The sequence below is a fragment of the Scyliorhinus torazame genome, chromosome 16 (genome assembly GCF_047496885.1).
Source record: "Scyliorhinus torazame isolate Kashiwa2021f chromosome 16, sScyTor2.1, whole genome shotgun sequence".
In the NCBI taxonomy this organism is placed as follows: Eukaryota; Metazoa; Chordata; class Chondrichthyes; order Carcharhiniformes; family Scyliorhinidae; genus Scyliorhinus; species Scyliorhinus torazame.
In genome coordinates this window covers 12,351,785-12,376,839 of record NC_092722.1, presented here as the reverse complement: position 1 = coordinate 12,376,839, position 25,055 = coordinate 12,351,785, and the positions used below count along the sequence as shown (strand labels likewise).

At 49.3% G+C, this 25,055-nt stretch overlaps 2 protein-coding genes across 9 annotated transcripts in view; one reads left to right on the top strand and one right to left on the bottom strand.

Moving 5' to 3' along the window:
* Positions 1-25,055, bottom strand: part of klhl17 (kelch-like family member 17) — a 110,017-nt gene that overhangs the window by 68,720 nt on the left and 16,242 nt on the right. For 2 of the 8 annotated variants that reach the window (XM_072477962.1, XM_072477965.1), the window contains exon 3: positions 14,529-14,739. The exons of 5 other annotated variants lie outside the window; for them this stretch is intronic. The gene's annotated coding sequence lies outside the window, so the exon portion shown is untranslated. The remainder of the gene's footprint in view (positions 1-14,528; positions 14,740-25,055) is intronic. One more of the 8 variants, XM_072477963.1, reaches the window with a different exon arrangement.
* On the top strand, positions 15,987-17,241 carry LOC140392326 (histone H2A.V-like). The gene is made up of 2 exons (XM_072477640.1): positions 15,987-15,998; positions 16,692-17,241. Exons 1-2 carry the CDS (start codon positions 15,987-15,989, stop codon positions 17,121-17,123), a joined length of 444 nt encoding a protein of 147 aa, XP_072333741.1. The 3' UTR covers positions 17,124-17,241.

The following is a 25,055-nucleotide window of genomic DNA, read 5'->3' as shown; positions in this document are numbered from 1 at the left end:
GGTATGTTGCCTCCCAGGTGCAAGGGTACGTGATGTCTCGGATCGTGTTTTCCGGGTCCTTAGGGGGGAGGGGGAGCAGCCCCAAGTCGTGGCCCACATTGGCACCAACGACATAGGTAGGAAAGGGGACAAGGATGTCAGGCAGGCTTTCAGGGAGCTAGGATGGAAGCTCAGAACTAGAACAAACAGAGTTGTTGTCTCTGGGTTGTTGCCCGTGCCACGTGATAGTGAGATGAGGAATAGGGAGAGAGAGCATTTAAACACGTGGCTACAGGGATGGTGCAGGCGGGAGGGTTTCAGATTTTTGGATAACTGGGGCTCTTTCTGGGGAAGGTGGGACCTCTACAGACAGGATGGTCTACATCTGAACCTGAGGGGCACAAATATCCTGGGGGGGAGATTTGTTAGTGCTCTTTGGGGGGGTTTAAACTAATGCAGCAGGGGCATGGGAACCTGGATTGTAGTTTTAGGGTAAGGGAGAATGAGAGTATAGAGGTCAGGAGCACAGATTTGACGTCGCAGGAGGGGGCCAGCATTCAGGTAGGTGGTTTGAAGTGTGTCTACTTCAATGCCAGGAGTATACGAAACAAGGTAGGGGAACTGGCAGCGTGGGTTGGTACCTGGGACTTCGATGTTGTGGCCATTTCGGAGACATGGATAGAGCAGGGACAGGAATGGATGTTGCAGGTTCCGGGGTTTAGGTGTTTTAGTAAGCTCAGAGAAGGAGGCAAAAGAGGGGGAGGTGTGGCGCTGCTAGTCAAGAGCAGTATTACGGTGGCGGAGAGGATGCTAGATGGGGACTCTTCTTCCGAGGTAGTATTGGCTGAAGTTAGAAACAGGAAAGGAGAGGTCACCCTGTTGGGAGTTTTTTATAGGCCTCCTAATAGTTCTAGGGATGTAGAGGAAAGGATGGCGAAGATGATTCTGGATATGAGCGAAAGTAACAGGGTAGTTATTATGGGAGACTTTAACTTTCCAAATATTGACTGGAAAAGATATAGTTCGAGTACAATAGATGGGTCGTTTTTTGTACAGTGTGTGCAGGAGGGTTTCCTGAAACAATATGTTGACAGGCCAACAAGAGGCGAGGCCACGTTGGATTTGGTTTTGGGTAATGAACCAGGCCAGGTGTTGGATTTGGAGGTAGGAGAGCACTTTGGGGACAGTGACCACAATTCGGTGACGTTTACGTTAATGATGGAAAGGGATAAGTATACACCGCAGGGCAAGAGTTATAGCTGGGGGAAGGGCAATTATGATGCCATTAGACGTGACTTGGGGGGGATAAGGTGGAGAAGTAGGCTGCAAGTGTTGGGCACACTGGATAAGTGGGGCTTGTTCAAGGATCAGCTACTGCGTGTTCTTGATAAGTATGTACCGGTCAGACAGGGAGGAAGGCGTTGAGCGAGGGAACCGTGGTTTACCAGGGAAGTGGAATCTCTTGTTAAGAGGAAGAAGGAGGCCTATGTGAAGATGAAGTGTGAAGTTTCGGTTGGGGCGATGGATAGTTACAAGGTAGCGAGGAAGGATCTAAAGAGAGAGCTAAGACGAGCAAGGAGGGGACATGAGAAGTATTTGGCAGGAAGGATCAAGGAAAACCCAAAAGCTTTCTATAGGTATGTCAGGAATAAGCGAATGACTAGGGAAAGAGTAGGACCAGTCAAGGACAGGGATGGGAAATTGTGTGTGGAGACTGAAGAGATAGGCGAGATACTAAATGAATATTTTTCGTCAGTATTCACTCAGGAAAAAGATAATGTTGTGGAGGAGAATGCTGAGTCCCAGGCTAATAGAATAGATGGCATTGAGGTACGTAGGGAAGAGGTGTTGGCAATTCTGGACAGGCTGAAAATAGATAAGTCCCCGGGACCTGATGGGATTTATCCTAGGATTCTATGGGAGGCCAGGGAAGAGATTGCTGGACCTTTGGCTTTGATTTTTATGTCATCATTGGCTACAGGAATAGTGCCAGAGGACTGGAGGACAGCAAATGTGGTCCCTTTGTTCAAAAAGGGGAGCAGAGACAACCCCGGCAACTATAGACCGGTGAGCCTCACGTCTGTAGTGGGTAAAGTCTTGGAGGGGATTATAAGGGACAAGATTTATAATCATCTAGATAGGAATGATATGATCAGGGATAGTCAGCATGGCTTTGTGAAGGGTAGGTCATGCCTCACAAACCTTATTGAGTTCTTTGAGAAGGTGACTGAACAGGTAGACGAGGGTAGAGCAGTTGATGTGGTGTATATGGATTTCAGCAAAGCGTTTGATAAGGTTCCCCACGGTAGGCTATTGCAAAAAATACGGAGGCTGGGGATTGAGGGCGATTTAGAGATGTGGATCAGAAATTGGCTAGCTGAAAGAAGACAGAGGGTGGTGGTTGATGGGAAATGTTCAGAATGGAGTACAGTCACAAGTGGAGTACCACAAGGATCTGTTCTGGGGCCGTTGCTGTTTGTCATTTTTATCAATGACCTAGAGGAAGGCACAGAAGGGTGGGTGAGTAAATTTGCAGATGATACTAAAGTCGGTGGTGTTGTCGATAGTGTGGAAGGATGTAGCAGGTTACAGAGGGATATAGATAAGCTGCAGAGCTGGGCTGAGAGGTGGCAAATGGAGTTTAATGTAGAGAAGTGTGAGGTGATTCACTTTGGAAGGAATAACAGGAATGCGGAATATTTGGCTAATGGTAAAGTTCTTGAAAGTGTGGCTGAGCAGAGGGATCTAGGTGTCCATGTACATAGATCCCTGAAAGTTGCCACCCAGGTTGATAGGGTTGTGAAGAAGGCCTATGGAGTGTTGGCCTTTATTGGTAGAGGGATTGAGTTCCGGAGTCGAGAGGTCATGTTGCAGCTGTACAGAACTCTGGTCCGGCCGCATTTGGAGTATTGCGTACAGTTCTGGTCACCGCATTATAGGAAGGACGTGGAGGCTTTGGAGCGGGTGCAGAGGAGATTTACCAGGATGTTGCCTGGTATGGAGGGAAAATCTTATGAGGAAAGGCTGACGGACTTGAGGTTGTTTTCGTTGGAGAGAAGAAGGTTAAGAGGAGACTTAATAGAGGCATACAAAATGATCAGGGGGTTGGATAGGGTGGACAGTGAGAGCCTTCTCCCGCGGATGGATATGGCTGGCACGAGGGGACATAACTTTAAACTGAGGGGTAATAGATATAGGACAGAGGTCAGAGGTAGGTTCTTTACGCAAAGAGTAGTGAGGCCGTGGAATGCCCTACCTGCTACAGTAGTGAACTCGCCAACATTGAGGGCATTTAAAAGTTTATTGGATAAACATATGGATGATAATGGCATAGTGTAGGTTAGATGGCTTTTGTTTCGGTGCAACATCGTGGGCCGAAGGGCCTGTACTGCGCTGTATTGTTCTATGTTCTATGTTCTATAAACCCACGCACACACGGGGAGGATGTGCAGACTCCGCACAGACAGTGACCCAAGCCGGAATCGAACCTGGGACCCTGGAGCTGTGAAGCAATTGTGCTAACCACAATGCTACCGTGCTGCACCTATGGTGTCCCCAAGTTGCAATGAGGAGAACATGCAGTTGATCTGATGCAGCAACATTGGCCCATACACCAGGAGACTCTCTTAGTCTTCACTGATCTTTGAATACCACGTATGTCCTTAGAATAAGGAGGCAAGGCCTTCACAGAATTCCTAGAGTGCAGAAGGAGGCCATTTGGCCCATCAAGTCTGCACCGGCCCTCTGAAAGAGCACCCAACCCGAGTTCATTCCCCCGCTCTATCCCCGTAATCCCACCTAACCTGCCAATCCATCTAACCTGCATATCTTTGGACTGTGGGAGGAAGCCGGAACACCAGGAGGTGACCCACGCAGACACGGGAGAACATGCAGATTCCGCACAGTCACCCAAGGCCGAAATTGAACCCTGGTCCCTGGCGCTGTGAGGCAGCAGTGCTAACCACGGTACAACCTTGGTTTTACATTCTCAGCAAAATAACGAAAAGCAGCCTAGATCGTGCTCCGCCCTCTGGGAGGCTCGGACCCAATTAGATCTACCAATTAATAGGTGAGAGAACTCCAGGTCACGCAAAAAGGTTTTCAAAAAAGCACGCATCATTACTTCAACAACCAACGTTACAAAAGGACCCACTTCGATTCCCAAACCATTCTCTGCCAGGATGCCAGAGACAGTGAGCTCGTTCTGCCCTGAACACGCAGGCAGTGGGCCAAGAGGAGAGAAAGCTTCCCTGAAACCATAGGCAAAGAAAGTGCCGAACACGTCCGTCTGCATTTCACATGTGTTGAACATACCAAGGCAACAATTGTTTACAATGTAAATAGACCGTTCCTTTCCAGGGTGAATCATAACTGAATATTTTCAACGTCCGGTCGCGGATTGGTGTTTCGGGCCGCTAAAGGGAGCGGTGGCGGCAGTTAACAGGAGGGACTGACGTGGGAGAGCCCCCCCCCCCCCGGTGCATGGAGAGGACCAGGAGCGGAGCCGGCAGACGTGCGAACCCGGGGGCCTTCCCGCGGCCCCTGGAGCTGGATGGGGCGCACAGGGTTCTCGCCAGAAAGCCGAGGGTAAACGAGCCACCGAGGGCGATGGTGACACGGTTTCAGCGCTTGGCAGACCGGGAGCGAGTCCTGCGGTGGGCGAAGAAAGAGCGGAGCCGCAAGTGGGAGAATGGCGAGATCCGAATTTACCAGGACCTGGGAGCGGATCTGGCGAGGAGGCGTGCAGGTTTTAACCGGGCGAAGGCGGTCCTCCACGGTAAAGGGGTGAAGTTTGGGCTCCTGCACCCGGCGAGACTGTGGGTAACATACCAGAACAGGCACCACTATTTTGATACGCCAGACGAGGCGTGGTCGTTCATCAGGCAGGAGAAGCTGAACCTGAACTAAGGGACTGTTGTATGGGGTGAGTGGACCCCTGGAGGTTTACGCAGCCAAGGACAAAAGAGTTTTCCTTTTTCTCCCATGTCCATAAAGTCTATTCGCGAATAGACTTCTTTGTGTTGAGTAGGACGTTAATCCTGAGGGTGGAGGGGGTAGAATACTCGGCAATTGCAGTCTCGGACCATGCCCCGCACTGGGTGGACCTGCGACTGGGTGCGGAACGGGGTCAGCGCCCTTTCTGGCGACTGGATGTGGGGCTGCTGGCGGATGAAGAGGTGTGCGGGCGGATAAGGAGGAGTATTGAGAATTATGTGGGAGCGAATGACACAGGAGAGGTGACGGTGGCAGTGGTTTGGGAGGCTCTGAAGGCGGTCATTAGGGGAGAGTTAATCTCCATTACGTCCCATAGAGAGAAGAAGGAGAGGGCGGAGAGGGAGAGAGTGGTGGGAGAGATACTCAGGGTAGATAGGAGGTACGCGGAGGCCCCAGAGGGGGGGGGGGGGCCTGTTGAATGAGCGACGGAAATTACAGGCGGAGTTTGACTTGCTGTCCACGGGGAAGGCGGAGGCGCAGCTGAGGAAAGCGAAGGGGGCAGTTTATGAGTATGGGGAGAAAGCGAGTAGGATGCTGGCGCACCAGCTGCGCAGGAGGGAGGCGGCCAGCGAGATTGGGGGAGTGCGGGATAGGGAAGGCAACATGGTGCTGAGCCCAGAGAGGGTCAATGAAGTCTTCAGGGAGTTCTACGGAAGGTTATACGAGTCGGAACCCCCCGGGGAGGGCGAAGGGATGAGGCGGTTCACGGACCGGTTGAGGTTCCCAAGGGTGGAAGCAGAGCGGGTGCAGAAACTGGGGGCCCCGATTGGGTTGGAGGAGGTAGTCAGGGGGCTGGCAGGCATGCAGACGGGCAAAGCGGACGGCTTCCCCGTAGAGTTTTATAAAACGTTCTCGGAGCTGTTGAGCCCGCTCCTGATGAGAACCTTCAATGAGGCAAAGGAGAAAGGGATCCTCCCTCCGACAATGTCACAGGCATTGATCTCGCTTATCCTGAAGAAGGAGAAGGATCCGCTTCAGTGTGGGTCCTACAGGCCGATATCGCTCCTGAATGTGGATGCCAAGCTGTTGGCAAATATTCTGGCCACCAGAATAGAATGCGATGGACCCGGAGAAGGTCTTTGACAGGGTGGAGTGGGAGTATCTGTGGGAGGCGCTAGGCAGGTTTGGATTTGGGGAGGGATTTATAGGGTGGGTCAAGCTGCTGTACCAGGCCCCTGTAGCGAGTGTGTCCACAAACCGGCTAAGGTCGGAATATTTCAGGCTGCACCGGGGGACGAGACAGGGGTGTCCCCTGTCCCCGTTGCTGTTTGTCCTGGCATTGAGCCGTTGGCCATTGCGCTCAGGACTTCGGGGGATTGGAGGGGACTGATGCGCGGAGGGGAGGAGCACCGTGTCTCCCTCTACGCGGATGACCTGCTGTTGTATATTTTGGAACCGTTAGAGGGGATGGGGGAGGTCATGCGGATCCTGGGGGACTTCGGGAGGTTCTCGGGGTATAAGTTGAACGTGGGGAAGAGTGAGCTGTTCGTGGTCCACGGTAGGGGCCAGGAGGAGAGACTGAGGGAGCTCCCGCTCAGGATAGTGGAGAGGAGCTTTCGGTACTTGGGGATACAAGTGGCCAGGAACTGGGATGCCCTGCACAAGCTCAACTTAACCCGGCTAGTGGAGCAGATGGAGGGAGAGTTTAAAAGGTGGGATATGCTCCCGCTTTCCCTGGCGGGGCGGGTGCAGACTGTGAAGATGACGGTTCTCCCCAGGTTCATCTTCGTATTTCAGTGCCTCCCCATTTTCATTCCCAAGTCCTTCTTTAAGCGGGTCAATAGGATTGTTACGGGATTTGTGTGGGCGAATAAAACCCCGCGAGTCAAAAGGGTATTCTTGGAGCGTAGCCGGGGGGGGGGGGGGGGCACTTGTTACGGCTCCGCTGCCGTTCTCGCCGGCGCGATACACCACTAGTCCGGTGGTGACGGCGGCACTGAGGATCTGGGGGCAGTGGAGGAGACACAGGGGAGAGGAGGGGGCCTCGGTGTGGACCCCGATACGGAATAACCACAGATTTGCTCCGGGTAGGTTGGATGGGGAATACCAAGGATGGTATAGGGCAGGTATTAGGAAGATGGGGGACCTGTTTATAGACGGGACTTTCCCTAGCATGCAGGCGCTGGAGGAGAAGTTCGGCCTACCCCCCGGGAATGCGTTCAGGTACCTCCAGGTTCGGGACTTTCTTAGAAAACAGGTGGGCATATTTGCGCTGCTAACCCCGCGTAGGATCCAGGACAGGGTGGTGTCTGGCATCTGGGTCGGGGAGAGGAAAGTGTCGGACATATATCAGGAACTGCAGGAGGTGGAGGAAGGCTCAGTGGAGGAGTTGAAGGGCAAGTGGGAGGACGAGCTGGGCGAGGAGCTGGATGAGGGTCTGTGGGCCGACGCCCTGGGCAGGGTGAACTCCTCCTCATCATGTGCCAGGCTCAGCTTAATTCAGTTTAAGGTGGTGCATCGGGCGCATATAACGGCGGCAAGAATGAGTAGGTTTTTTGGGGTGGAGGACAGGTGCCCGAGATGTGCAGGGAGTCCGGCGAACCATGCCCATATGTTTTGGGCATGCCCGGCGCTTAAAGAATTCTGGCAGGGGTTTGCGAGGGTGATGTCCAGGATTTTGGACACTCGGGTGAAGGCGAGTCCAACAGTAGCGATACTTGGGGTGGCAGAGGATCCGGGAGTGCAGGAACCGAAAGAGGCCGAGTTATTGGCCTTTGCCTCCCTGGTAGCCCGGAGACGGATCTTGCTAATGTGGAGGGACTCGAAACCCCTGAGTGTGGAGACCTGGGTTAGCGATATGGCGGGGTTCCTCAGCCTGCAGCGAATAAAATTCACCTTGAGAAGATCCTTGATGGGGTTCCCGCGGCGGTGGCAACCTTTCCTTGACTTTCTAGGGGAGCAGTAAGTGTCAGCAGCAGCAGCATCCTGGGGGTGGGGGGGGGGGGGGCAGACAGCACATCATGGGAAATGCTGAGGGATATTCCAATTGATGTCACCCAATAACATATTACAGCAATGACATTTTTAGTATGGTGTTCTAATAATGTCCGGAATTACACGCTATAATCCTCTTACCTAATTAATCTTCAATATTGAAATTTTAAAAATCACATCCTGACAATTAGAACATTACGTATGGAGTTGGGGATTGATAATTTGTAGAAATAATACAACGTCCAACTCTTACAGGGACAGCCCTTCCCTTTGATCCATTGAGTTTGCTATCGCCTGCACAGCCCCGTGGGTCGCACAGCGAGCTCCCAGTCAGCAGTGTTTGCTGCCCTTTCAGTCTAACAATTTGACTATCACTGCTTGAGCAAATGCAGCAGGGGCCCCGACCACGGTGGAGAGCCTCGGAAGTACGTGGCACCAATGGCAGAGCGAGCTTGCTTCCCGTGACCCACGGGCGTCGCGTGAAAGTCTTCAGTTTCATTTGCTCGAATTCTATCCCCGACTCAATTTATTCAAAAGTCAGTTTGGGTGGGGGAAAACGGCGTCTGGCAGTGTTGACAGTGTCTGCACCCCCCCCCCCCCCACTTTAAGGGGGTCACGTCCCCACAAGGTTAGACTTGTTATGGCCGCCATTAAAACTGGCGTGAAGTGTGGATATTAGGACGCAAAAGTTTCATGGTCACCATTAATGAGACTAGCTTTGAGTTCCAGATTTATTAATTGAATTCAAATTCCACCAGCTGCTGTGGTGGGATTGGAGCCCATGCGCCGCCCCCCCCCCCCCCCCCCCCACACACACCCCTCCCCCCCCCCCCCCACACACCCCTTACCCGAAGCATTAACCTGGGCCTCCGGATTACTAGACCAGCGGAATCATCACAGCGTCACGGTCTCCCTCAGTTGCACAATCAGGCTGCTGGACTATAATCTGTCCCAATGCTGTACTTTAAAAAAAAGAACTGACCTATAGCGGAGTCCTCAAATCACTGAGAAACATCACGACATCCAACACGTGTTGCTCATGTGAATTACGATGAATCAGGTCATAAGCAAAATCTCCTCTCCTTATACTCGGTATACTCTTAATCAAAGCAGATGAGCTAATATTCTTCAGCAACAGGAGCGTAGGAACATTCAGCCACTCAAGCTCGCTTCTGCATTCAGTTGGGCGACGACAGATGTGTATCCTTCTTGGCTCCAAAAGCTTGAATGCTCTTGTTGAACAAAAACCTTTCAAAACGCACTTTTCAACTGAGCCCCCAATCTCACCAGCTTTTCAAAAGGAGAGAGAGTGTTCCAGATTCCCACTGCCCCGTGTGCGAAAACGTGCTCCCAGATATCACCCACCAAACAACCTAGCTCCAATTTGAAGATACTGCCCCTCGCTCTGGACTGTCCCAATGAAGGAAATTGTTTAACGCTGTCTAATTTAGTTACAGTAAACCTTTCCTGAAGGTTTTGGTTGAAGGCCTCCCCATGACATTATTCGAAGAAGAGCAAGGGTGCCCAATCCTGCCCTGGCCGATAGTTCTCCATCAAACAACATCACTGAAAAACCAGCAAGGCTAACGGATTGCTCAGAATGGCACTTCCTGCTCATATAACCTTTACTTCCACTCCAAAAGCTAACTCTATGCTGTGAGGCATTTTGACGTGACAAAGATATGCTGTGTAAAATAACAAAAAGATGTTTGCAAATGATAACGACTTGTAATTCTAGCGAGCTGTTAAGATGTTAAATATGCCATGGCATCTTACAGAGGAGAAATAGAGGACAAGGAATGGTGAACATCAAGGCTGATGATCCAAAATGTTGGTCAAAGGAGAGGCTTCTGATATTACAACATCATAAGGCCATAAGACATAGGAACAGAATTAGGCCACTCGGCCCATCAAGTCTGCTCCGCCATTCAATCATGGCTGATATGTTTCTCATCCCCATTCTCCTGCCTTCTCCCCATAACCCTTTATTAATCAAGAACCTATCTAGCTCGGTCTTAAAGACACTCAGTGACTTGGCCTTCACAGCTTCTGCGGCAAATAATATGAGGAATATTAAACCAAGATTAAAAACGACCCGGAAGTCATTGTTCCATTTAAATTTCTCACTTGCAAGCTCAGAATGTGACTGCACAACTCACAAGGAAATGGTCAAGAGAATCTCAATCAGAGTGGCAATAGGGGTATTAACATTGCTAACAGTGTCAGGGTTCTACTCGTGACTTGACGCCTAGTAACTTGCTGTTTAGGGCGGAGGGAGATCTCACTTGCCTCTGCATTCAAATCTGGAGGGCCCCCAATTTGAGAATTATTCCCCGCACCCTGCATCTTTGTTCTTTGGTGAAAGAGATGGCCTTGTTTTTTCCTCTTGTAGGAAGCTGAGAAACATCACGACATCTCACACGTTGCTCATGTGAATCACGATGTATCAGATAATAAACAAAATCTCCTCTCCCTCTACTCGATATACTCTTTATCGAAGCAGATGAGCTAATATTCTTTAGTAATAGGAGCGTAGGAATATTCAGCCACTCAAGCTCGCTTCTGCATTCGGTGACGACTGATGTATAGCCGTCTTGGCTCCAAAAGCTTGAATGCTCTTGTTGAACAAAAACCTTTCAATCGTACTTTTCAACTGAGCCCCCAATCTCAAGGGCTTTTTGAAAGGAGAGAGTGTTCCAGATTCCCACTGCCCCATGTGTGAAAATGTGCTCCCAGATATCACCCACCAAACAACTTAGCTCCAATTTTAAGGTACTGCCCCTCACTCTGGACTGTCCCAATGCAGGAAATAGTTTAATTCTGTCTAATTTAGTTACAGTAAACACCTTGGTTACATTGCCCCTTACTCTCCTATTTTCAAGGGGATACAAGCGTCATCTATGCAACAAAGTTAATGGTCTCCACTTTGAGCCCGTTTCAGCGCACACTTGCGGCAGGCCAGGAAGCCGTCATGCTTTCCGCTCCGGCCACGATTGGAACCCAAACGCAATTCCATGCCGGTTGGCCAATGAGAAACGTAACCGGACACCGGCGCAGCGTTGCCCGCCGGGGTGGGACGGCGGTCGTCGGGTCCAATAGGGAATCTATTGACACAGACACAGCTCCCTGAGGGCTGCCACCAGTGGTTGAGGAGCCTCAGGGAGTTGTCCAGGAGAGATTATAAAAATCAGTTATGGCCCAGCACTCGCTGGCCGTGCCGGGGGCGAGAGCAATGCCGGTGCCGGGCAGGTCATTCTCATGCTGCTGGATGGCAAGTGAGGCCACCACACCAGACAAGAGGGGCCTGGTCAGAGCTGGAAGCCCAGGTCAGCGGGCATGGACATTGGGTGTCACATCTGGATTTAGTGTCACAAAAGGCTGAATGGTCTTCTGTGCTTGGTGAGGGCGAGTACAAAGTTGGGGACAGGTGGTGGGGTGGCCAACCTTATTACTATCCCAGACCGGACCCCAACAGAGGGTAGGACACTGTTGTAAGACTATACGGAAAGAATACTTCACTCCAGGAGTGATTGTCCGAAAAGAATAGGGATTTGGTATTTTTAAAACAAAACTTTATTATTAACACAGTATTAAACTCTTTAACATCACACCCAGAAATAGCTTACAATTATCCCTTAAACAATAATACTAAATACAATACCCTTCATTACTATCTCTATTCCCAATTAAACCACAAGAAAGGAAAAACATACAGCTCTCAATCCATCCTACATCCCAATGGCACAGAGTAATTCTCGCTTTCCAGAACAGGTTTGGCTCCTGCTGGATGTCTTCAAAAAGCTGTTTCAACTGGTGTGTTTCAGCTTTCCCCATTGTCCTCTGACAAGTCTGTGCTGCTTTAAATGCTTTTTAATACAATCCCACTGTGAGAGGAAACTGCCTTACCTGTGGACTCCGTGTTAACCAGATCCTCACTCAAAAGCTTTCTCACAAATGTCTGAATACCTTAGCTCCACCCAGCAATGACATCATCCCCCCCAAGCTGAAAACACAGGAACTCCTCAGGGACTCCCCCATGTCAAACAACAGTGCATTAGCCCAGGCGTTTTACTCTGTGGTCAATTTCACTTCTGGCTCCCAAAAATCTTCTGGTCTTGCAAAACAAGATTATTTTAGAAACATGACTGCTGGCGTCAAACACACGCTAAAACAGGCTTTTAACCGATAAAATTGCCAAATGTTTATAATCCAATGTATCTAAAATCCTGCATCCGTCACATCATACTGAGCAAATTTGAGAATGATACGCTGTGCAAGTGTGGAGTAAGGTCCTCAGGTCACAGAGAGGCTGATGTCTCAGAGGAAAGTAGAAGTTCAGTGGACAGATGTGAGACTGGCGGAGAGTGCAAACAATGTAGGGGTCGCCTCATCTCAAACAAAAAGTTGCAAGCAAGGGTCCCCAGATGATCCAGCAATCACAATGCCACCATGATGCACCTGTCCGTAGTCTCACCCACCGCCTAGGCTGCACATGGGCTACGTGATGATTGATACCACTGACGTATTGTCTTCCCCCACGAGGTCAGCCATCCTCCAGAGGCTGCTGGGATCCCGAGGACCCTCCCTTTGATACCCAGCAACTAACCATCCAACCAAGCTAGGGCCACAAACAGCACCTGAGGGTGTGGCAGAACGTATACCTCATGGGTACCTTGCACAGACTTGCAGAACCTTGTAGCCACATACGATCTGCATGTTCATGGAGTGGTAACCCATCCAATTCACAAAAGACCCCCCCCTGCTGACCCGCTGGAGCCTTGATGACCACACGGATGCAGTCTAGCCTTGATGACCACACGGATGCAGTTTACGGCTCCCTGGATGTGGGGGAACCCAGAAATAGCTACAAAGCCTCTGGCTCGATCAGTCTAGCTGGCTTGGTCCATGTGGTGATGGTGTCCAGAGGGAGGCGCACTGGACCTTGGACATGTTGAGGTCGCTGGGTCGTTGCCTGTACACACTGGCAGCAGGATAGTGGCCGTCTTCCGTGGTGCTATCCAACTCTCCCACCCACAGGTCTGTCCCTGCAACGCTGCTCGTGGACACCTGGCCTCCCCTCCCCGTCTCTTCCTCCTCAGAGGAGGTGCCCCCAGCAGAGTGCACAACCCCCATCTGCTGAGATGCAGATGGCACTGCCCTGTGCACCGAAGGCTAAAATGGGCAGAAATGCTCCAACAGAGTTAACAAGAGTTCTCAGGACAAGGCTGACAAAGCAAAGACTTCAGACGAAAACAACAGCAAATTCTCACCTGAACTCTGAACAATTCATGCAGCCAATGCCACAGCCCCCTTCTGTCCCGCCTTTGCACGAGAAAAGTGAAAAACGGGATGGTCGGCGGTCCCTGTTGCCTGCGCTGTGACCTACAAGTTGCATGGGCAGCATTAAGGGCTGCCCTTAAGACAATCTTTAACTGGCTAACTAATGGTTGGCACGTGCCCGCTGTCGAAAATATCATGCAAGTGCACATGACGTCGGAACACATCTGATGTCTTTCTGCACGATTTTGGGTCGGGTCGGGTAGACAACATAAAAATTCTGGCCAGTGACTCGGGTAATAAATGTTCTCATTTGGCCCAGAGGGTGCCTATTTTTCTACACTCTCTGGTAGGCCACCGACAGTCTCTCTACCGATGTGGGAGATTCAAAGACATTTGAATTCTTTAATTTCTTTATTTCCCACTCGAGGGTCTGTTATATTACTTGGAGTAATATATGTAACTCATTTGTTTATGCCGAGATATACTTAACTTTGATGATGATGTTAGAAAATAGGAGCGGGGGGGTAAGCCATTCAGCCCTTCGAGCCTGCTCCACCATTCAATATAATCATGGCTTATCCTCTATCTCAACACCATACTCACCTCAGTTTCTCTTGGCGCCTTCCGAGGAGTTGTGGAATATGGACACTGCTCAACTACACTCAGAATCAACTAGTATTTTATTTGGCATCTCTCCTGTGACGTGCCTTGAAATGTTTTATTATGTTAAGGCCACAAAATAAATGCAAATAGTTGTTGGAGAGGGGTGAAAAGTCAGCTTTGGTTCTGTCGTGTGAGGGAACAAGCAAAACTACCGGCGAAGGAACCTTCTATTCTCGAAGAACAATTTATAGCTCAGCTACGAGGACTCATGGAGATGTTTGGCTCAAAATCGTCCAGTGATAACAAATAACTTATTTAGTAACTAATCAATTAACTTATGAGTTCGATTCATCAATACTTTTACTAGTAGTTAAATTAAAAATAGAATTAGATTAACTATGAATATTATACTTCGCACTCTGATCTATCTATACACTTCTGTTCTCTAGCCTCAACACACCGCAAGAGAGCGGGAAAACAGATTGAGCTTGTGTTTATACCCCTGATAGTGTTGCCCTCTAGTGATCTTCTGACTGTACTGACTGCATATTAACCCTTCATGTATATACATATACAGAGATCACTAGAGGGTCCACTTTCTGTGCAATGCCCACCTGCCGATCTTGTGACTGGCATTTCTTTCCTCAACAGCAGACAAACCCAGACGCAGATTCAATACTAAGAGTGCAAAATAGGACTCAAGGTGCAACACAATGAAAAAAAATGAACCAACGAACTTGGATTTAGAAGGCACCTTTAGGGCATCCAAAAGTATTTCACAGCCAATGAATGAATAGCGATTGAAGTGTAGTCATTATGTGCAGCCCATTTGCACACAGCAAGTCACTTAATCGGTTGTGAAGGTGTTGACAGAAGAATCAATTACAGCTTGGACACTAGGAGAATCTGCTCTTCTTAAAATAACACCACGGGCTCTTTTACATCCACCTTACAACAAATCAACAACAACAAATCAACATCACGCAGTGTTGGCCATGGTTTACCATTTCACCCGATAAGAGCTACCCTGTAGCACTCTGTCTGGGGAGGAACAAAGGATCTGGTAGCTGTCAGTTTAGATGGTATCCCTTGGATCTGGAACTGGCAGCAGTGCGTTCTTCCTGACTGAGAACATTTGCAAAATCATTCTGATGGAATTTTATCGGGCACTCCTGGGGTTACTCCACAGGCAAAGGAGAAGGAATTCCAGGAGTAAATTTGGGGGAACTTGGTTCACATCCGTAATACTGTATAGCAGATCAGAGCTCAAGCAGCCTGCTTGCTCACAAGCATTGCTTTGCCTCTTTAAAGTCTACTATTTTTGTTGGTTTATTCTCTTGCTAACACCCCATGTACCCTGTATACGTGCAGTCTTTAGATGTAGGAGAAAGGGACATCGGAGGTCCTCGCAGAAATATCTGATCTCTACGAGTCCTCGTAGCTGAGCTATAAATTGTTCTTCAAGAATAGAAGGTTCCTTCGCCGGTAGTTTTGCTTGTTCCCTCACAAGACACAACCAAAGCTGGCTTTGCACCCCTCTCCAACAACTATTTGCATTTATTTTGTGGTCTTATCATAAAACATTTCAAGGCACGTCACAGGAGAGATGCCAAACAAAATACCAGTTGATTCTGAGTGTAGTTGAGCAGTGAGACCTCGGTGCCCATATTCCACAACTCCTCGGAAGGCGCCAAGAGAAACTGAGGTGAGTATGGTGTTGAGATAGAGGATGAGCCATGATTATATTGAATGGTGGAGCAGGCTCGAAGGGCTGAATGGCTTACGCCCGCTCTTATTTTCTACATTGATATTTGGGGGTTTTGTTAAGAGTGTGTGATGAACGGTTACTGTAACACTGTACCCTTGTCATCATGTAAGGTGATGTCCCCTTTAAGACCAGGCTTGGAACCCTGGGGAAGTCCGCCTCCGGCTCCGCCCATCTGGGAGCCGTATATAAGGGGCCGCCTTGTGGGCAGTGCAGCAGTTAGCACACGTCTCGGCACTAGTCTAGTTCTTACTTTATTAAAGCCTTCTTTACTGTTTACACTCTAAGCGTCGTTATTGAGGGTACCACAGAGTGGACAGAGAAAAACTACTCCTGCTGGTGAGCGGGCGAATAACCAGAGGTCAGAGATTTAAAATGATTGTTCAATGATCTGGACAGGAGGAGATTTGAACTCCCGATTTGCACTATTATGCCTGAAAAGGTGAGGGAAGCCTATTCCCTAAGTAATTTTGAAAGGGTCTCGAGGGTAAGAAACTCAAAGCGAGACTCAGCTTGATTGTTCGCACTGAGAAGGAGCAAAGTCCCAACAAGTCAAACAGTCACCTTGTGTGCCCTAGGTTTATTTGATTCCACAATAATGTGACACCGGGTCACATGAAACAATATCGGCTGAGGTGAAGCTTGGTCAAAGAAATGTTAAAGCTTAAGTAACCATGGTACTTCATAGTGTATGTTAGGCTTATTCTTTTTGCTTTTAAATTTTGTTAGTTTTGTGAGGGCCACGAAGAATCCAGCACGAGTTTTAAGGATACAAAGTAATAACATTTATTTACAATAACATATATATATATAACAGCAGCAGCAACTTCCCTTGCTGCACACTCCTTCCTGCTGTTTCCAAACTGGCCAGCTTTATTTATACTTGGAGTTTACTAATGGTTTCTCCGCCCCCCTCATTGGGGAAGCTCATACTCCCACAGGATTGTGGGATTGTCATTAGTCCTCAGCCAATGGTAAGCAGGCAGGTTATAACAGTTAGGTAAAAGAGGGAGGTGAACTCACTCTTTTTTAAGGATTTTAAGGAGTGCCTCACAGCAGGCGAGGTAGAGGGGTTCAGGGCAAGAATTCCAAATCTCCGGGCCCAGGTCAATGTGTTTTTTAAAAATAAATTTAGAGTACCCCGATTGTCCCAGGCGCAGAGAGGCAGAGAGAGAGGAAGGTGGCTGGTGGGAAAGCTGGGAAGGACTCGGGAAAAGCCAAGGCTAAAGCAGTTTCCCGCTCTCAAAGAGCAGGGTTACAGTTTCCTGTAGGTCGTATTCACAGGCATTTAAAGACTCGTACCACTAGCCATGGACGGGTGGGTGCTACAGCTGCACTGTACAGTGCAGCCATCCTGGAGTGTCTCACTGCTGAGGTGCTGGAGTTGGCAGGAAATGCATCAAAGGATCTGAACGTAAAACGCATCACGCCACGTCACTTGCAGTTGGCTTTCCGAGGTGAGGAGGAGCTGGATTCGCTGATCAAGGCAACCATTGCTGGTGGTGGTGTGATTCCTCACATCCATAAGTCTCTGATTGGGAAGAAGGGACAGCAGAAAACTGCATAAAGCCCAGTTTTGAGCCCTACCCTCTTCCTCCCTACTGTCGTACTGTAATTTGGACAGAAGAAACCTGGGGATACTTGGCATTTTTTTTAAATAAAAGAGTAGTTAAAATAAAATGGGAAGAGTTTTAGGAGATGACTTTAGTGTTCACTGTAATCTGAAAGACCTGTTTGTATGTCCTACGGTTTGGACTTGTAGCTGTATGACAACATAACTAGAACATACAGCGGTTTGTCAACAATTAGGTTACGCAAGTGTGTTTTACAATAAAACAATTCATAAGACCATTAAAAAAAAAGTGTACCCAATCCATTTTTTCCAATTAAGGGGCAATTTAGCGTGGCCAATCCATCTAGCCTGTACATTTTTTGGGTTGTGGGGGTGAAACCCACGCAAACACGGGGAGGATGTGCAAACCCCACACAGACAGTGACCCAGAGCCGGGATCGAACCTGGGACCTCGGCGCCGTGAGGCTGCAGTACTACCCACTGTGCCACCATGCTGCCCATGCCAAGGCCGCACTTACCTTCATTTCCTGCACGGACAAACTCAGCTCGTCAGTACAGGAAGATATCGGGGCGCCATTTTCAAATGCCAGCCTGATCTCTGGACCCCTCACTGCGGCCTCCATACCCTCCCCCTCCCAATGCAGAGTGTCCTCGAGCCCCCTCTGACACCACTTCATAAGGGCAGGGCACCCCCCGGGTACAATCCCCAACAGTGGCAACCTGCCACCTTGGCACTCCCAGCCGGGCTCCTTGGCAGTGCCCCAGGCAGCCTGGCAATGTGACCAAGGCACCCCAGCAGTGCCAAGGTGCCAGGCTGGTAGTGGGAGTGCCAGGGTACCACCCAGCCCAGAGCCGACCACCCAGGAGCCTCAGATGGCCTGGGAGGGGAAACACCCCTCTTCCCAGCTGTTGTCAAGCCTGGTCCACATTTCTCTGGACCCGTGCTAAACTGCGCCATGACGAGGTCTCCCAGGCGCGGGCGTTCGTTGCGGCTTTTGGGAAAATCCAGCGCTTACAGATTTGAGTGAGCTGCTCACCTAAATATGCAAATCTGGATCCCGCCCAGTGAGGGTGAGATCCAGATCGTGACGTCTCGCGAGATCTCGTTCGATCTTGCAAAGCACCCCGACTCCCGGGTGGGGCGCAATGCGACCATTCGATCGGGCCCCATGCTTAAGGAAGGATATACTTGCATTAGAGAAGGTTCACTGGATTGATCCCCGAGAAGACGGCTGTCCTCCGATGAGATAGAGGCAGAGTAAATGGAGTCTTTAATCTCTGGACTTTGAAAGAACAAGAAGTGAGACATTGAAGATTCTGAAGGGGCCTGACAGGGTAGATACTGAGAGGTTGTTTCTCCGTCTGGGGAATCTAGACCAAGGGAGCATGGTCTCAGGGTAAAGGAGCAATCATTTAGGACAGAGATGAGGAGAAATTTCTCCACTCAAAGGGTTGTGACGTTTTGGAATTCTCTATCCCAATTGTGCCATCACTGAATATATTTAAGGTGGAGACAGACTGGCCTCCCAGGGCATCGAGGAATATGGAGAGCGGGCGGGAAAGCCCAGGATCAGCCATGATCTTATTAAAGAGCTTGATGGGCCATGTGGTCTTCTCCTGATCGTTCACATATCTTTCTGATGAGATGTCAATCTGAGGCTCCACCTGCCATAAAACATCCCACGTCACTATCCTGAAGAAAAGCAGGGGAGCTCTTCCCGTCTCCTGAATATTTATCCCCCCCCCCCCTCCCCACACACACATACACAACAGTGCAAAGTGATTTAAGGGCAGCACGGTAGCACAGGTGATTAGCACTGTGGCTTCACAGCGCCAGGGTCCCAGGTTCGATTCCCTGCTGGGTCACTGTCTGTGCAGAGTCTGCACGTTCTCCCCATGTCTGCGTGGGTTTCCCCCGGATGCTCCGGTTTTCTCCCACAAGTCCAAAAACATGCAGGTTAGGTGGATTGGCCGTGTTAAATTTCCCTTAGCATCCAAAAAAAGGGTTAGGAGGGGTTATTGGGTTACGGAGATAGGGTGGAAATGAGGGCTTAAGTGGGTCGGTGCAGACTCGATGGGCCGAATGGCCTCCTTCTGCACTGTATGTTCTATGTCCTGGGGATATGAAAGGCCAGACAGAAATGCACATTATTTCTGTACGTCAATTGAAATAGGAAGAAAGGCTAAAAGCAAATTACTGCGGAAGCTGGAATCTGAAACGAAAGAGAAAAAGCTGGAAAATCTCAGCAAGTCTGGCAGCATCTGTAGGGAGAGAAAAGATTGGATTGGATTGGATTTGTTTATTGTCACGTGTACCGAGGTACAGTGAAAAGTATTTTTCTGCGAGCAGCTCAACAGATCAATAAGTACATGGGAGGACTTCCGGTTGCGGCTATGCGGAGCTAAGCCGCACGATTCGGCAGCTCCCGCTATCACGGACTTTCGGGCTCGTTAGAGGAGCCCCAACGGAAATTGTTTTGAAGACAACCCGTGGGGAAGGGAAGAGAGAGGTTCCCCTTCAACTTTTATGGACCGGACCAGAAGTGAAACGGCCAAAAAAGCGGCACTGGAGCAGCGGGAGAAGTGAGGGAAGAAAAGCAAAATGGCGGCGGCCGGGTCAAAGTGGAGTGCGGGCCGGAGCTGAAAAAAAAAGCCTTACCTTTACAGGACCAGCCCTTTGGATTTCGGCGGCAGCGGTGCGCAGGGGCCTTCTGGGAGGTGAGTACTTACTTTAAAAAAGCCTTACCTTTACAGGAGCAGCCCTTTGGATTTCGGCGGCAGCGGTGCACAGGGTCCTTCTGGGAGGTGAGTACTTACTTTAAAAAAGCCTTGCCTTTACAGGAGCAGCCCTTTGGATTTCGGCGGCAGCGGTGCGCAGGGTCCTTCTGGGAGGTGAGTACTTACTTTAAAAAAGCCTTACCTTTACAGGAGCAGCCCTTTGGATTTCGGCGGCAGCGGTGCGCAGGGGCCTTCTGGGAGGTGAGTACTTACTTTAAAAAAGCCTTACCTTTACAGGAGCAGCCCTTTGGATTTCGGCGGCAGCGGTGCGCAGGGGCCTTCTGGGAGGTGAGTAGTGAATTTAAAAACCCTTACCTGGTCCCGTGTCTGTTCTTCTTTTCTGTTTTATTTGTTTTTATAGAAGGCGGGAACTGGAAGTTCGACCCGCGGACCTCTGGGAAGTCCCCCCCCCCCTCCAACCAATAAATTCTGGTGGAGAGGAAACCCGAGACACTACACGTGTAGTGTCTCCCACCCGCCCTCCTCTTCTAACCTAATAATAAGACCCATTGGTGTGAGGTAAGTGCCATATTATATTATTATTATATTATTAGCATTGTGCAGGTCAAGGTTCAGAGGTGGAGGAGCAGCCTCTGTCAGCGAGAGAACCTGAGAACATCTAAGACACTCAGAAGGTAAGAAGGTAAGTAAGTGATTTTTACTCATTTTTACTTTTATACCTTTTTTCAAATTGTGTGTGTCGGGGGGAAACTGAAGTGACATCACAGAAAAGCTGTGGCCAGAGTGGCTGGTGGGGATTCTACACTAAATTTTAAAAAAAATTTGAGTATTTGGTAACTAATTAAACATAATAACTTAATTATAATTTAGAGGGATATCTAAGCCAGAGATCGGAGAGTACTATAGTTAGCTATTGCATTTCTATTAGAAATCTAGTGCTAGGAAACAGATAGTTGACAGTAACTTTGAAATTTTTGTTAAAATATTATTAAAAAAGACAAATTTTAATTTTAATTAATTGACGCAATGTCAGTTAGAGGGGTGCAGTGCTCTGACTGTGAGATGTGGCAGGTCCGGGAGGCTTCCAGCGTCCCGGATGGCTTCATCTGCAGAAAGTGCACCCAACTGGAGCTCCTCACAGACCGCATGGTTCGGTTGGAGCAGCAATTGGATGCACTTAGGAGCATGCAGGTGGCGGAAAGCGTCATAGATCGCAGTTATGTAAATGTGGTCACACCCAAGGTGCAGGCAGAGAAATGGGTGACCACCAGAAAGGGCAGGCAGTCAGTGCAGGAATCCCCTGTTGTTGTCCCCTTCTCGAACAGATATACCACTTTGGATACTGTCAGGGGGGATAGCCTATCAGGGGAAAACAGCAGCAGCCAGAGCAGTTGCACCACGGCTGGCTCTGATGTTCAGAAGGGAGGGTCAAAGCGCAGAAGAGTAATAGTAATAGGGGACTCTATAGTCAGGGGCACAGATAGGCGCTTCTGTGGACGTGAAAGAGACTCCAGGATGGTATGTTGCCTCCCTGGTGCCAGGGTCCAGGATGTCTCCAAACGGGTAGAGGGCATCCTGAAGGGGGAGGGCAAACAGGCAGAGGTCGTTGTACATATTGGTACTAACGACATAGGCAGGAAGGGGCATGGGGTCCTGCAGCAGGAGTTCAGGGAGCTAGGCAGAAAGTTAAAAGACAGGACCTCGAGGGTTGTAATCTCGGGATTACTCCCTGTGCCACGTGCCAGTGAGGCTAGAAATAGGAAGATAGAGCAGCTAAACACGTGGCTAAACAGCTGGTGTAGGAGGGAGGGTTTCTATTATCTGGACCACTGGGAGCTCTTCCGGGGCAGGTGTGACCTGTATAAGAAGGACGGGTTGCATCTAAACCGGAGAGGCATAAATATCCTGGCCGCGTGGTTTGCTAGTGTCACATGGGACGGTTTAAACTAGTATGGCAGGGGGGTGGGCACAGGAGCAATAGGCCAGAAGGTGAGAGCATTGAGGGAGAACTAGGGAATAGGGACAGTGTGGCTCTGAGGCAGAGCAGACAAGGAGAAGTTGCTGAACACAGCGGGTCTGGTGGCCTAAAGTGCATATGTTTTAATGCAAGGAGCATTACGGGTAAGGCAGATGAACTTAGAGCTTGGATTAGTACTTGGAACTATGATGTTGTTGCCATTACAGAGACCTGGTTGAGGGAAGGGCAGGATTGGCAGCTAAATGTTCCAGGATTTAGATGTTTCAGGCGGGATAGAGGGGGATGTAAAAGGGGAGGCGGAGTTGCGCTACTTGTTCGGGAGAATATCACAGCTGTACTTCGAGAGGACACCTCAGAGGGCAGTGAGGCTATATGGGTAGAAATCAGGAATAAGAAGGGTGCAGTCACAATGTTGGGGGTATACTACAGGCCTCCCAACAGCCAGCGGGAGATAGAGGAGCAGATAGGTAGACAGATTTTGGAAAAGAGTAAAACCAACAGAGTTGTGGTGATGGGTGACTTCAACTTCCCCAATATTGACTGGGACTCACTTAGTGCCAGGGGCTTAGACGGGGCAGAGTTTGTATGGAGCATCCAGGAGGGCTTCTTAAAACAATATGTAGACAGTCCAACTAGGGAAGGGGCGGTACTGGACCTGGTATTGGGGAATGAGCCCGGCCAGGTGGTAGATGTTTCAGTAGGGGAGCATTTCGGTAACAGTGACCACAATTCAGTAAGTTTTAAAGTACTGGTGGACAAGGATAAGAGTGGTCCGAGGATGAATGTGCTAAATTGGGGGAAGGCTAATTATAACAATATTAGGCGGGAACTGAAGAACATAGATTGGGGGCGGATGTCTGAGGGCAAATCAACATCTGACATGTGGGAGGCTTTCAAGTGGCAGTTGAAAGGAATACAGGACCGGCATGTTCCTGTGAGGAAGAAAGATAAATACGGCAATTTTCGGGAACCTTGGATGACGAGTGATATTGTAGGCCTCGTCAAAAAGAAAAAGGAGGCATTTGTCAGGGCTAAAAGGCTGGGAACAGACGAAGCCTGCGTGGAATATAAGGAAAGTAGGAAGGAACTTAAGCAAGGAGTCAGGAGGGCTAGAAGGGGTCACGAAAAGTCATTGGCAAATAGGGTTAAGGAAAATCCCAAGGCTTTTTACATGTACATAAAAAGCAAGAGGGTAGCCAGGGAAAGGGTTGGCCCACTGAAGGATAGGCAAGGGAATCTATGTGTGGAGCCAGAGGAAATGGGCGAGGTACTAAATGAATACTTTGCATCAGTATTCACCAAAGAGAAGGAATTGGTAGATGTTGAGTCTGGAGAAGGGGGTGTAGATAGCCTGGGTCACATTGTGATCCAAAAAGACGAGGTGTTGGGTGTCTTAAAAAATATTAAGGTAGATAAGTCCCCAGGGCCTGATGGGATCTACCCCAGAATACTGAAGGAGGCTGGAGAGGAAATTGCTGAGGCCTTGACAGAAATCTTTGGATCCTCGCTGTCTTCAGGGGATGTCCCGGAGGACTGGAGAATAGCCAATGTTGTTCCTCTGTTTAAGAAGGGTAGCAAGGATAATCCCGGGAACTACAGGCCGGTGAGCCTTACTTCAGTGGTAGGGAAATTACTGGAGAGAATTCTTCGAGACAGGATCTACTCCCATTTGGAAGCAAATGGACGTATTAGTGAGAGGCAGCACGGTTTTGTGAAGGGGAGGTCGTGTCTCACTAACTTGATAAGAGTTTTTCGAGGAGGTCACTAAGATGATTGATGCAGGTAGGGCAGTGGATGTTGTCGATATGGACTTCAGTAAGGCCTTTGACAAGGTCCCTCATGGTAGACTAGTACAAAAGGTGAAGTCACACGGGATCAGGGGTGAGCTGGCAAGGTGGATACAGAACTGGCTAGGCCATAGAAGGCAGAGAGTAGCAATGGAGGGATGCTTTTCTAATTGGAGGGCTGTGACCAGTGGTGTTCCACAGGGATCAGTGCTGGGACCTTTGCTCTTTGTAGTATATATAAATGATTTGGAGGAAAATGTAACTGGTCTGATTAGTAAGTTTGCAGACGACACAAAGGTTGGTGGAATTGCGGATAGCGATGAGGACTGTCGGAGGATACAGCAGGATTTAGATTGTCTGGAGACTTGGGCGGAGAGATGGCAGATGGAGTTTAATCCGGACAAATGTGAGGTAATGCATTTTGGAAGGTCTAATGCAGGTAGGGAATATACAGTGAATGGTAGAACCCTCAAGAGTATTGAAAGTCAAAGAGATCTAGGAGTACAGGTCCACAGGTCATTGAAAGGGGCAACACAGGTGGAGAAGGTAGTCAAGAAGGCATACGGCATGCTTGCCTTCATTGGCCGGGGCATTGAGTATAAGGATTGGCAAGTCATGTTGCAGCTGTATAGAACCTTAGTTCGGCCACACTTGGAGTATAGTGTTCAATTCTGGTCGCCACACTACCAGAAGGATGTGGAGGCTTTAGAGAGGGTGCAGAAGAGATTTACCAGAATGTTGCCTGGTATGGAGGGCATTAGCTATGAGGAGTGGTTGAATAAACTCGGTTTGTTCTCACTGGAACGAAGGAGGTTGAGGGGAGACCTGATAGAGGTATACAAAATTATGAGGGGCATAGACAGAGTGGATAGTCAGAGGCTTTTCCCCAGGGTAGAGGGGTCAATTACTAGGGGGCATAGGTTTAAGGTGAGAGGGGCAAGGTTTAGAGTAGATGTACGAGGCAAGTTTTTTATGCAGAGGGTAGTGGGTGCCTGGAACTCGCTACCTGAGGAGGTAGTGGAAGCAGGGACGATAGGGACATTTAAGGGGCATCTTGACAAATATATGAATCGGATGGGAATAGAAGGATACGGACCCAGGAAGTGTAGAAGATTGTAGTTTAGTCGGGCAGCATGGTCGGCACGGGCTTGGAGGGCCGAAGGGCCTGTTCCTGTGCTGTACATTTCTTTGTTCTTTATTCTTTGAGTTCATCAAACACTGCTTCGAGGAGCTGCGGAAGGAGATGCTGGCACCTATGTTGTCGGCAATTGAAGGACTAGGGATGACCCAGAAGGCCCACGAAGCTAAGATCCAGGAGGTACAGAAAAGAGTCAGTGAGAATGAGGACGAGATCTTGGGCCTGGCGGTGAGAGTAGAGCAGCACGAGGCGCTGCACAAGAGGTGGGCGGGAAGACTCGAAGA